The following is a 13,259-nucleotide window of genomic DNA, read 5'->3' on the forward strand; positions in this document are numbered from 1 at the left end:
CCATCTTAGCAAGATTAAGTCTTCAAATCCATGAATATGACATGTTGTTCCATTTACATTTATAACATGTTGTTCCATGGTTAATTTATTTCATCAATATTTTGGTATATGATGTTTTCAGTGTGCAAGTCTTATGCCTCTTTAATTGAATTTATTTCTAACTAATCTATTCTTTTTGATGCTATTGTAAATGGAATTTTTCTCTTAATTTCAGTTTTAGACTGTTCATTTTTAGTGTATGGAAATACAATTGCTTTTTTTATTTATCTCTTATTCTGCAACTTTTCTGAACCCATTTATTAGTTTTAATATTTAGTAGATTAAAAAATTTAGTAGAAAATTCTTAGAATTTTCTATACAAAAGATGATGTCAATGCAAATAGAAATAGTTTTACCTTCTTCTTTCCCTGGATTTTATTTCCTTGCCTTGTCTAGCTGTTGTGGCTAGAACCTCCAGGGCAATGTTGAATAAAATGGATGAGAGTGGACATCCTTGTCTTTTTCATTATATTAGAGGGGAATATTCAGACTTTCTCCATTAAGGATCATATTACCTGTGGGTTTTTCATAAATGTCTATTATCAGTTGACGAAATTCCTTTTTGTTCTACATTGTTGAGTGTTGTTATCAAAAATGACAGTTGAATCTTGTCAAATGCTTCTTCTACATCTTTGAGATGATCATGTAGTTTTTGTTCTTTATCCTATTCATTGTTCTACAGCTTTTTTTCTAATGTTAAATCAACTTTGCATTCTTGGAATAAATTTCACTTAGTCATGGTGTATAATCCTTTTTATATGTTGCTGGATTTAGTTTGCTATATTTAATTGATGATGTTTTCATCTATATTCACAAGAAATCTTAACAATTTTCTTTTCCTATGATGTCTTTGCATAGTTTTGACATGATAAAATGGCTTCATAAAATGAGTTGGAATGTATTTACTCTTCTATTTTTGAAAGAGCTTATGAAGAATTGATATTAATTTTTCTTTAAGTGTTTAGTGAAATTTGCCACTGAATCATCTAGGTCCATGTTTTCCTTCTTGAGAAGTTTTAAATTTACTAATTCACTTGTATCAAATAATTAACTTTGTTTTGTTGACTGTTGTTTTTTCTGTTCTCTATTTCATTAATTTCTAATCTAAACATTCTTTTATTCCTTCTGCTTGATTTAGGTTTAGTTAGTTCTTCCTTTTTTTTCCTCAGTGTCTTAAAATGGAAGTTTAGGCTATTGATTTATTTCCTTTTGATAAAGACATTTACAGCTGTACATTTTCCTATTTAAAGCAGTGTTTAGCTTCATCCCACAGGTTTTGGTACGTGGAGTCTTCACTTTCATTAATCTCAAACCATTTTCTAATTCCCTTTGGGATTTTTTTAATGACCCATGGGTTATTTAGGAATGTATTATTTAATTTTCACATATTTGTGAATTTGTAAATCTTTATTATTAATTTCTAATTTAATTCCCCTGTGTCCCTTTCCTCTTGGACTTACACTCCTTTTATATAAGCAGGGCATAGGCAGAATAGCATAGCATAGCATATTTTCAGCTTGTATCTCTTGGCATGAGTACTGCACCTTAGGATTGAGCTGGGGAAAGGGTGATGGGTCCCCAGTATTCTCTGACAGCTATGCCTGGCGTACAGCTATGAGTGAGGGCTGGGTGGATGAAGGGAGTCACTGACCTCTTGGCTGCACTCACCTGGAGGTTAGCTTCTGCAATATGGAGCTGGGGTGAGACATATTGGTGGTCTAGACTGAGAACTGGGGAGGGTCTGGGGGAAGAAGGAGAAAGCCCTGTGTTCTTGGCTACGCCTACTTGGAGTGGAGCTATCAGCTATCAGTATGCCTAGCTGTGGGGAAGGGAAGGGCCAAAGCTGGCTTTAGTTCAAGCACCACAGAATCTCACTGTTTTCACAATGATTTAACACATTTTCTTGAATTGTTTTTCATTGACTATATGCCCTTAGAGCAATTTCCAGAGAATTTAAATGTTTATGTCTATATCACTATATATATGTGTGTGTGTATATATCTATATGGTTGTATAGCTATATATACAGATATACATGCATGCATGTGTGTGTGTGTACCTCACTGTTTATGGTCGTTCCCTCGAATAGTGTGTCCTCAGAGCTCCTCATGCTATCATTATAGAAATGGATCTCTCCCCTTACCTTATAGCTCAAACAACACATTGTGATGGTTCCCAGGCTGGATTTAACATTTGTCTTATATATTCTTATTACTCCTGTTGCCAGTATCTATATATCCTAACATATTACATAGTAATCAGATTTTGAATGGTTGTTTTTTAATCTATGCATTTCAAAAATTATAACAATTTATCGTTTGTTTCTGCCACTCTGTAATATTGTTCAGCATCTGGCAATAGTAGACCCTCAGTAAATGAAAGAATGAATCAGTGGTGATTAAATTATATTTCAGAATAATAGACAATAGTTCTAATTTAATCAAAAAGTAAAAAACACTTAATAATTTTATTAGGTATATTTAAAAATCAAATAGAACAGAATATATGACTTATTGTTTTACATATAATTTTGGAGGTTTGGTCTCATGAAGAAAGTGCTCATTTCAGCCATTATTATTCATACTTCCAAACCTTTAGTAACATTTTCATAATATTAAGATATTTCATTGTTCATTCCTTAAGAGTAGATTAGTAGTAATTCTATTAAATATAAAGAATAAATTTCCACCAAACTGCATCCCCTATGCAACCTTCTACTTAAAAAAAAATGTGAGGTCACTGATATAAGGGATTATTGATTAAACACTATGTCTTGGAGTTGATAAGAAGGGAGTAGATTTTATTTCAGAAGTATTAGAGTCACAACACAGATTCCTTGGGAAAAAGGATTTTTTTAATGGCCCTACAGATCTGCTTGGTTTTCACACTATAAATAATAGGATTCATCACTGGTGGAATAAGCAAATACGCATTGGCCATAAGAGTGTGGGCATAAGGAGGCGCTCTTTTCCCAAACCTATGGACAAAGCACAAACTAATGAGAGGGATGTAGAAAACGGCAACAGCACCTATGTAGGAGATACAAGTGCTAAAGACCTTATGCTGCTCCTCTGGGGAAGCAATGCTTAGGATGGTCTTAATAATCAGGATATAGGAGAGAAGAATAAAGATGAAGTCCACTCCTGCAGTAACTATGAGGGCAGTGAGTCCTAAAACAGTGTTGATCTTATTGTCAGAACAAGACAGCTGGATGATATCAGGATGGAAACAGTAGGAATGATGGAGCACATGACTTTGGCAGAAGGACAGATGTTTAAGAAGTAGGGCCAGAGGCAATAGGATCACGGTCCCCCTGACAAGGATGGCAAACCATACTTTGACGATCCTGGAATCAGTCAAGATGGTAGTATCCCTCAGGGGGTTACAAATGGCAATGAAGCGATTAAAGGCCATTGCCAGAAGCACTGAGGACTCCATGACAGTAAAAAGTTGAATGAAGAACGTCTGGGCAACACAGGCGTGGAAACTGATCTGTCTTGCATTGAACCAGAATATGCCCAGCATAGTGACTAGTGTCGAAACACACAAGCCCAGGTCAGTGGTTGAGAGCATAGAGAGGAAATAGTACATGGGTTCGTGGATACTGGACTCAGTGATGATGACAAATAGAATGACACCATTTCCAGAGAGAGCAGTTATGTAGAGACAGCAGAAGGGGATGGAGATCCAGGCATGAGCAACTTCTAGTCCTGGAACTCCAGTCAGGAAAAAGAGCAGAGAAGAGGAAGTGATGTTAAGAAAAGATGACATGATTACTATGGAAGAATAATTCTGTTGCAATAAATGTCCTAGAATGAGAAATGATAAAACCATTCATCAGTTTTGTTATGATTTCTACTAACTGTAGTCAGATAAATCAAATTGGAGATTATTTTTAGGATTTTAACGTCTCCTTTCTACTTCCCAGTTTTGATATTTTTTTCCCTGCTGAGTTGAACTTCCTCTTCATGATTCTTGTTTCCTGATTCACAATACAGAATAGCACCTCTGTTTTTCAAAACCCAGAGGTGGCCAGGCACAGTGGGTCACGCCTGTAATCCCAGCACTTTGGGAGGCCGAGGTGGGTGGATCACCTGAGGTCGGGAGTTTGAGACCAGCCTGACCAACATGGAGAAACCCCGTCTCTACTAAAAATACAAAATTAGCCTGGCGTGGTGGTGCATGCCTGTAATCCCAGCTACTTGGGAGGCTGAGGCAGGAGAATCGCTTGAACCCGGGAGGCGGAGGTTGCGGTGAGCCGAGATCACGCCTTTGCACTCCAGCCTGGGCAACAAGAGTGAAACTCTGTCTGAAACAAAACAAACACAAACACAAAAACAAAAAAACCCAGGGGTACTTTTGGTCCCCTTTCACTTTGACCCTAGTCAGTTTCTCCGTTCCTTTGTACTGTCCACATAAAGAGATCCAAAGTAATTTGAAAATACCGTAAGTTAATTGGCGAATTCAAAGTGGTATTCATTTTTAAAAGTAAAATTTATTATTTAAGAAAAATATACATGTATGTGAATATTTGTTTAAAAACTCTACTGCATGGTGCAATCATGGCTCACTGCTTTCTCAAACTCCTCTTGTCTCAGTTTCCTGAGTGGCTAAGACTACAGGCTCTAGTCACCATGCCCCACTATTTTTTGTTTGTTTGCTTTTTGTGGAGACTCAAACTCTTGGCCTAGAGTGATGCTCTTGCCTCAGCCTTTCAAGCAGTAGGACTACAGGTGTAAGCCACTAAGCCTGGCTGGGTTTTTTTTAAAACAAGAATTCCACTGATGGCCCACAAGAAAAAAATTCAGCTCCTGCTTTGGTATCTGTCCAAGGAGCTTTCATGTTTGCCACCTTTCCTTCTTACCTCTCTTGCTGCCTCCCTTCCTATGTCTGCTTCTGCAATTTGCTTTCTTTGCAAAGAAAGAAAATCAAGACAAATGAAGACAGGAAAGCCGGGCAGTTTTGTGCAAATGTGGGCATTAGAGGCTAGCCTGAGGAGGCAGGAGGACATGAAGCACCTTATTTTGCTTCTCATTCATAATGTGGTTTTGCAGATTCTTACTGGTTAAGACTGCCACCGTGAGAAAATATCTCATCAACCAGAAAAGTGAAGTTCTATCAGCTTAAGGGGTGTTTTCATCTGATGTTTAAATTTGTCCATCTACAGGGCCTTGTGATAAAGAAAAAAACTTCCAGATTTTATGAGCAGTTCTTGTCTCAGTAGTCAGAATTCTGCCACTAGGATTGTTTTGAAACAGTAATATATGTAAAAAAGAATTTGGCTTTTACCTCATCTAATTATGGAATTGTCAGGCTTTGGTCAATAATTACAGAAATAAATAGCCTTTTGTCCTGGGAATAAGTTATAATCAGTATTCATCTCTTCATTTTTTGTCACTTTTTTCTCTAATTACGTCATTTGAATTTTTGAAAGCGTTCCTTCTATAAAATTAAACTAACCTGCCTTAAGAAAAAAAAACCTCTATTATCATGGAACTTTATCATACATTATATATATGTAGCCTTTTAAGAAAATAATTTTATATAAAGAAATAATTCTATACAAGTCAAAATAGCCCATTTGCTATTTCTTGGTCAATGGATTTAACCCGTACCTTGCTAGAGTTTTTTCTAGTCTAGGTTTACACTTCTGATCGTGATTCTTGATTTTCTTATCTGTTGTCACTATAGCTGAGTTGATATATAACTGTTGAAGAAAATTATCTGTCACACCACCTTTACCAATTAGTCTTTTAAAAGCCAACTGTATTAAGCTTCAGGGATAGGAGTGAACTAGATACACAGAGGCCTGATACAAGACACTTCCCTTTCTAGCCTAATATTGTTGCAATTATTGCCACCCTTTGCTTACATACAAAACTCAGGACAGTAGGCTTTCAAAGTCTATCTTCATCAAGGTAAATAACACTTGAGCTTTTAACTCCACCAGGAAGTGGCATCTGAAATGAGTCTTATTGCCATGCAGGTGAGGTCCTAGGTGAGTTTTCTTCTCTTTCCTTTCTTCTTTTCCATGTTGACTTTATTCTTGTCATCTGGGACTCTTAGGTACTGGAAAATCTTGCTAAGACCCTCACTAAGCCAATCTGGTAGTGCTTTGAATATGAATGTTTTGTTCTTCTTGACCTCAAGAAGATGGGGCAATTTTCTCTAGACCTAGGCATTGGCTAGAATCCCACTGGTCATTCATGGACATTCAGAACTATGATGACTCCAACCACTTGATATGGAGAATATACTCATGCAGCTGTGTTATAGCCACACAATTTTACCTCCTTCACTAGTGAAATATTCTAGCTCCAAATCTTACTTTATGATACCTCTTAGGACTGCATGTTGTATTGTTGACTACTTTTTTTTAATCTCTATCTACTATTGCTGTCCAGTCTCAGCTTTTACTCCTGCTCTTATAGGCCACTGAGAAGCTGGCATATTTTTCATCTAAGGCTGCTCAGTTTTGAATCAGCCACATAATAGCCATATGTCTTTGGTCTTGCCATTTAATGTTAATAGTAAGAAGGGTTGACTTAGATAATCTCCATTTTTTTATTCAATGTAATTGCAGTTAAAAATGTCACAACAATAAGCTTGTGGGCATTATTTAATATCCTAAATATATGAAATATTATGGCAAAGGTCTCATATAGAAAATTTCAGGTATGGATTATAGTGAGTATGGAATAGCCACTTTGCTGATTATGAAGTGATTCTTGTTCCACTAACTGCATATTTGAAGGAAGAGTATATTAACTAAAATAAAATCAGTTTATCATTCAGTTTCCTGACATCATTCCAAAATTAATATAAAAAGTAAAAATAAGATCCTTATTCATCAGATAATTTTAGAAGAACATTTTAACAGTTATACATATTAGAAGAATAAAGTTATAATAAAAAATAATGCACTTATGGCTAGAACCATCAATAGAAATTTAAACTCATTTAATTTAAATAAAATAAATGACCAAGAAAGTTAATATTAAAAAACGGTGGTCATAGGCAGAAAAGTCACAGCAGGAGGATTTACAAAGAAATAATATTTTGGGGCTGGGGGCGGTGGCTCATGCCTGTAATCCCAGCACTTTGGGAGGCCAAGGCAGGCGGATCACGAGGTCAGGAGTTTGAGACCAGCCTGGCCAACGTAGTGAAACCTCATCTCTACTAAAAATACAAAAAATTAGCTGGGCATGAGGGTGGGCGCCTGTAATCCCAACTACTCAGGAGGTCGAGGCAGGAGAATCGCTTGAACCCGTGAAGCAGAGGTTGCAGTGAGCCAAGATTGCACCACTGCACTCCAGCCTGGGCAACAAGAGTGAGACACTGTCAAAAAAAAAAAAAAAAAAAAAAAAAAGAAACTATATTTTGGCTTTGGACATCTCCTCTAAGACAACCTGGAACATTGAATTTAAATATCTTAATTCATACCATTTTAGAGTCATGTAGAGTCCTAGAATTTTATAACTGGAAAGTACCTTAGAGACATTTTAGTCCCTTCCACAGAATGACATTAATTTTATTACATGGTATTCCAGTGGCCTAAAAGCATTGATTTTATTGGTCTTGTTCTTGCCAAGGTGTATTGAAAGGACAATATTAGCTTTTGTTGCAATTGCTTTTGGCGTTTTCATCATGAAGTCTTTGCTTATGCCTGTCCTGAATGGTATTGCCTAGGTTTTCTTCTAGGGATTTTATGGCTTTGGGTTTTATATTTAAGTCTTTAGTTCATCCCGAGTTAATTTTTGTATAAGGTGTAAGGAAAGGGTCCAGTTTCAGTTTTCTGCATATGGCTAGCCAGTTTTCCCAGCACCATTTGTTGATTAGGAGATCCTTTTCCCATTGCTTGTTTTTGTCAGTTTTGTGAAAGAGCAAATAGATGTAGATGTGTGGTGTTATTTCTGAGGTCTCAAAGATCTAGATCCAGCAATACCATTTGACCCAGCAATCCCATGACTGGGTATATACCTAAAGGAATATAAATCATTCTACTATAAAGACACATGCACATGTATGTTTATTGCAGCACTGTTTACAATAGCAAAGTCATGTAACCAACCCAAATGCCCCTCAATGATATACTGGGTAAAGAAAATATGGTACATATACCATGCATACTATGCAGTCAATAAAAGGAATGAGATCATGTCCTTTGCAGGGACATGGATGAAGCTGGAAGCCATCATCCTCAGCAAACTACTACAGGAACAGAAAACCAAACACCACATGTTCTCGCTCATAAGTGGGAGTTGAACAATGAGAACACATGGACACAGGGAGGGGAACAACACACATGAGGCCTGTTGGGAGTGGGTGGGGGAGGGGAGGGAACTTAGAGGATAGGTCAATAGGTGCAGCAAACCACCATAGCACACGTATTCCTATGTGACAAACCGGCACATTCTGCACATGTATCCTGGAACTTAAAGTAAAATAGAAATTAAAACAACAACAACAACAACAGCAAACCAAAAACAGCAAGAAAAAGAAAGTACAATAATGGGTGCATAAAGAAAAAAGGGACGCTTGGAAGTTACAAAATGTATAATCAGCCAGAAAAAGAGAAGGCTAAGAACAAACATATGGCTATGTTCAAATGGTTGAATGTTGCTTTACTGGAAAGTAATTACATTTGATCTCTGCGCCATACAGAGGACAAACCTAGAGCCAGCAAGAGAGAGAGTGTGAGATAGTACTTCTAAGAAACCCTGCTCTAACGCACAGCATGAGCCAGAAATGGAGCAGTGGTGAGTTTCCAATGCTATGTGACAAAACAGTCACTTTAATCCAAGCACAAATACTGAAAATCAGACAGATACATTCAGTAATTCAGCAAATATGTACTGTACATCTACTGTGGACAAGGCGTAGGAAATTAAATGTTAATCACAACAAAGTCCCTGATCTCATCATGAGTAGTTGACTAGAGGACAAAGACAAGTATAGTGGAATTATAGTGTGGATAGTAAATTTGGAATGCTACAACAGCACATAAAGAGGGAAAGAAGCTCCTTTTGGGGAATAAGGAATGGTTTCCGGCAAATAATGGTGTCTAGACTGAGACCTAAGTTCCAAGTATAGTTGGAAAAACGTGGGCATGAGGGGAGGGGTATGATGGTTAATTTCATGTGTCAACTTGACTGGGTCGCCGGATGCCTAGATATATGATTAAACATTATTTCTGGGTATGTCTGGGAAGGTTTTTCCAGAAGAGATTAGCATTTGAATTGGTGGACTGAGTAAAGCAGATGGCCTTCCTCAATTTTTATATACATATATGAAATTCAGTTGGTTCTCTTTTCTTGGAGAATCTTGAGTAATATAGTTTGAAAGAAGAGGAGGTGTTTGATATTTAATAGTAACAAAAACTTTGGAACCAAAGGGCTAACTTAGAATATTGCCGATGCTCTTTATTCATTGGTAAATTGGAGATGATAATAGTTATAACTACTTTGCAAGGTAGTTGAAACCTACCATTGATAGAATCCTACAATGTGTCAGGCCTGGTACTATGTGGTTTATGTGAATTATTTCATTGAATTTAAAATTCATATACTTATAAGATTACAGGGTATTAGCCATGCAAGATAAAAAATTAGAGAGGTTAAATAATTTGCACTCTTTCATCTATTGAAAAAGCTGGATTTTAATTCCATCCGTGTAAATTTAAAATTTGTTAAAAGCTCCATTATGCTACACATCAATGCTTTTCTATGGTGGTGAAAATTAGTGGAATAATTAATTTTTATTAATAATTTTAATAAAAAATAAACTATAGTGTTACACATGTATGTGAATTATTAAAAAGGCAAGTGTTTATGTGATTTTCTTTTCCCTCAACAGCTGTATACTGTCACTGTCCCCTGGCTCTTCATAGTCATATAAATGCACAGGCATCAGGTTTTCAAACACTTGATACTTGATAGGCTTATTTTTCTCTTCCTGATGTTTGTTACTCTATTTAAAACTCATTTTCTTGTCAATATTCAGGAGAATTGAAAAGCAATTATTTCCTTATGTGCTAAATTATGAAGACTATTGGTAAAATTGATTAGTTTCTATTATATAATAGGGGCTGTTAGTATCAAGGATTTGAGCTATGGGTACTTAGATTAGCTTTGCTCATTTTCATAGACACTGCTGACATATGTAACCTAAGTTAACTGACATGTCCATCTTTTCCTTATCAGCCTGGCATGAATGTCCTAATCTCTTTAGGGAGATTAATGTCTATTATTACACATGATACAATACCATTCCCACTACTAGAGAAACAATTAAAAACTTAAACCCTATTAATGATAAATCACTGTAATATTTGGACAAATTACTTCTTTTTGAGACTCAACACTGCACTTCCAGGCATATGACCCCAGATTTCCCATATTCTTTGCTTCTGCTTAAATAATCACATTATTTTAACAACAGAATTATACGTTAATGAGTCAAATTCAGTTTTTGGACTATTCGGGTTTGTTTGTTTTTTGAAACAGCGTCTCACAGTGTCATCTAGGCTGGAGTGTATTGGCACGATCATAACTCACTGCAGCCTTGACCTCCTGGGCTCAAGTGATACTCCCGCCTCAACCTCCTGAGCAGGTAGGATCACAGACTCACTCTACCTTACCACCTAATTTGTTTTTGTATTTTTTTTAGAGATAATGTGTTGCCCAGGCTGGTCTGAAACTCCTGGACTCAAGTGATCCTCCTGCCTTGGCCTCCAAAATGCTGGAATTAAAAGTGTGAGCCACCGTGCCTAGCAGGACTATGCTTACTCCCCATGTCTATTTCTACTCTTCAGGGATACTATAATTTAAATATTTTATCTAAGAAATCTCAACCAGGTTTCACACTGACCGTATTTCCTTGATTTTTTTCCAGAATTTTATTGTTTATGGACATTTTCAGAATGAAGGTTCAGCACATTAGAAAGAATCTCTAGTTTTTTAAAAAATTTAAGTTGCCTTAAATAATAAAATACTAGGACATTTCCTATTGTAAATTCTTAATTCAAAGGCAATTCAACAGCATTGTGTGTTTTTATGTCTGCTACAATTTTCTCTTAGAAATATTTTCTCTTTTAAAGACAATTCTCTTCCTGCAAAATGAGTCAACATAAATCGTCTAACGTTAATGCATGACCATTGTCTCTTGGATGCCCCTGTACTTACATTCAGTGAAGAGGATGAGGAAGAGGCAGGGCTCTGAGGTCCAATTCAGCTCCCAGAATAGAGCATATTTATGAGGAACTCAGCCCTATGAGGATCATTTACCTCGCCCCACAAAAAAACTTATTCCTAAGGGATCTTTCTGATAAATTGTGTTTGCTTGTTTTGCCTTTGTGCTTTGGAGTCATTCTGCATGCCCAAATCTACTTATTCTCCCGTGTGGTTTCTTTTCTTCTTTAAAAAAATTTCATTAGATTTATTAAGGGACAATTGCTAAAAATTATATATATCTGCAGTGTGGAGTGTGATGTTTTGATATACATATACATTGTGAAATGATTATCACAATCAAGGTTATTAACCTATCTATGACCTTCCATAATTACCTCTTTTTCTTTATATTTTGTGATAAGAAGATTTAATATGCAGTCTCTTATCAAAGACAGTATGCAATACAATATAATTAATATAGTCTCCATGCTATACATCAGATCTCCAGAATTTATTATACATAGTTTCATGTATTGCAATTACTGAGATGTTTCTTTTTTGACTTGCTGTGATTTATTAAAATTCGATGTTATGAAAATTATAAATGTTGACTAATATAAAAAGTGTACACATATAGTTTTCTTACCTCCTTTGGGAAGGAAACCACTGAAGCCACCTGATATTCTTGGTTTCACACCCGGTTATTCCACCAAAATAAATATTTTTCTTCCCCACAGACAAAGATCAAAACGAATATATTTTAGATTTGGAATAATAAACAACAAAGAAATATACGGTTGCATTTGTAGCTCAGTGGCTTCCCAGACTGGCTGAGTATCAGGTATACTTTGGAAATCTTACCATAAATACAAATTCTCAGGCCTCATCCCAGAACTAGTAAAACAAAATATTCAGATGCTAGGGCCCAGAATCCTGCATTTTAATAGACTTTGTTAGATAAGTTTTAGGTTCACAGCAAAATTTAGCAGAAAGTACAGAATTCCCAAATATGCCTCCCAGCGCCACATGCACAGCCTACCCCTCCATAATATCTCCCAGTGGAGTGGTACATTTGTATGTTCGTCACTATCTATGAGGCAACATTGACAAGAAATTATCACCACTAATCCAGTTTAAATTATGGTTTACTGTTGGTGTTGTATGTTCTATGGATTTGATACATGTGTAATGATACATACCTTCCATTGTAGTGTCATGCAGAATAGTTCCATTGCCCTAAAAAGTCCTCTATGCTCTGTCTATTCTCCTATATCTCCCTCCCCACTCCTGGAAACCATTGATTTTTATAATATCTCCAAAGTTTTGCCTTTTCCAGGATGTCATATAGTTGGAGTTATACAGTATACAGTCTTTTCAAAAATTTTTTCCACCTAGTAGTAAGTATTTAAGTTTCTTTAATGTCTTTTCATGGCTTGATAGCTAATTTTAATGCCGAATAATATTCCCTGGTAGAGATGTATCAGGAATCCAAATTTTTAACAAGATCCTCAAGCAATAATTATGTGTTTGGCCTTGTACTATAGTTGTTATGTATTCAGACTATGGATTAACCTTTGGAAAACACTTCATAGACAAGTGATGCCATTATCAAAATTTGAATGTCAATTAAAATTTTCATAGTCAATCTTATGTTCCCATTGACTTGCATTATTATTTCAAGTATTTTCTCACATTATTAATTCTCACTTTTAGTGATTTCTATCATTTTAGTGTTCTTTCTTCCTATTTCTATGTCAAGTAGTTTTTGATTTTATACCATGGTTGCAGTAAAGTAGAATTACTGGTTAAAGTTCTTGTAATAGGAATTATCCAATAGTTGTGTTCTTTATTGAGATTTCTTGAAAGAAGGTAAATCTATATAGTAAATATTTTTTAAATTATATCTTTGCAAATTATATTCCTCACTATGCATTAAGTATTCTTAAGGCAAGAAGCTAGTCTTGTTCATGTTTGTATTCTCAATATCCATCTCACTACTTGATTTACAGTAGACGCTAAATACATGTTGTTGTTAAAGACGAATAAGAA

At 35.8% G+C, this 13,259-nt stretch overlaps 2 protein-coding genes across 3 annotated transcripts in view; one reads left to right on the forward strand and one right to left on the reverse strand.

Annotated features, from left to right (window-relative positions):
* The window catches only part of MMP26 (matrix metallopeptidase 26), a 286,289-nt gene that overhangs the window by 28,415 nt on the left and 244,615 nt on the right, over window positions 1-13,259 (forward strand). The gene's annotated exons all lie outside the window — the stretch shown is intronic.
* On the reverse strand, window positions 2,860-3,810 carry LOC466347 (olfactory receptor 51F2-like). Its single transcript, XM_521746.4, has one exon. The coding sequence runs from the start codon at window positions 3,808-3,810 to the stop codon at window positions 2,860-2,862; it is 951 nt and encodes a 316-aa protein (XP_521746.4).

Source organism: Pan troglodytes, chromosome 9 (assembly GCF_028858775.2).
Source record: "Pan troglodytes isolate AG18354 chromosome 9, NHGRI_mPanTro3-v2.0_pri, whole genome shotgun sequence".
In the NCBI taxonomy this organism is placed as follows: Eukaryota; Metazoa; Chordata; class Mammalia; order Primates; family Hominidae; genus Pan; species Pan troglodytes.

Coding starts and splice junctions, on each gene's coding strand:
- LOC466347 (XM_521746.4), bottom strand. CDS start 3,810: ATGTCATCTTTTCTTAACATCACTTCCTCTTCTCTGCTCTTTTTCCTG.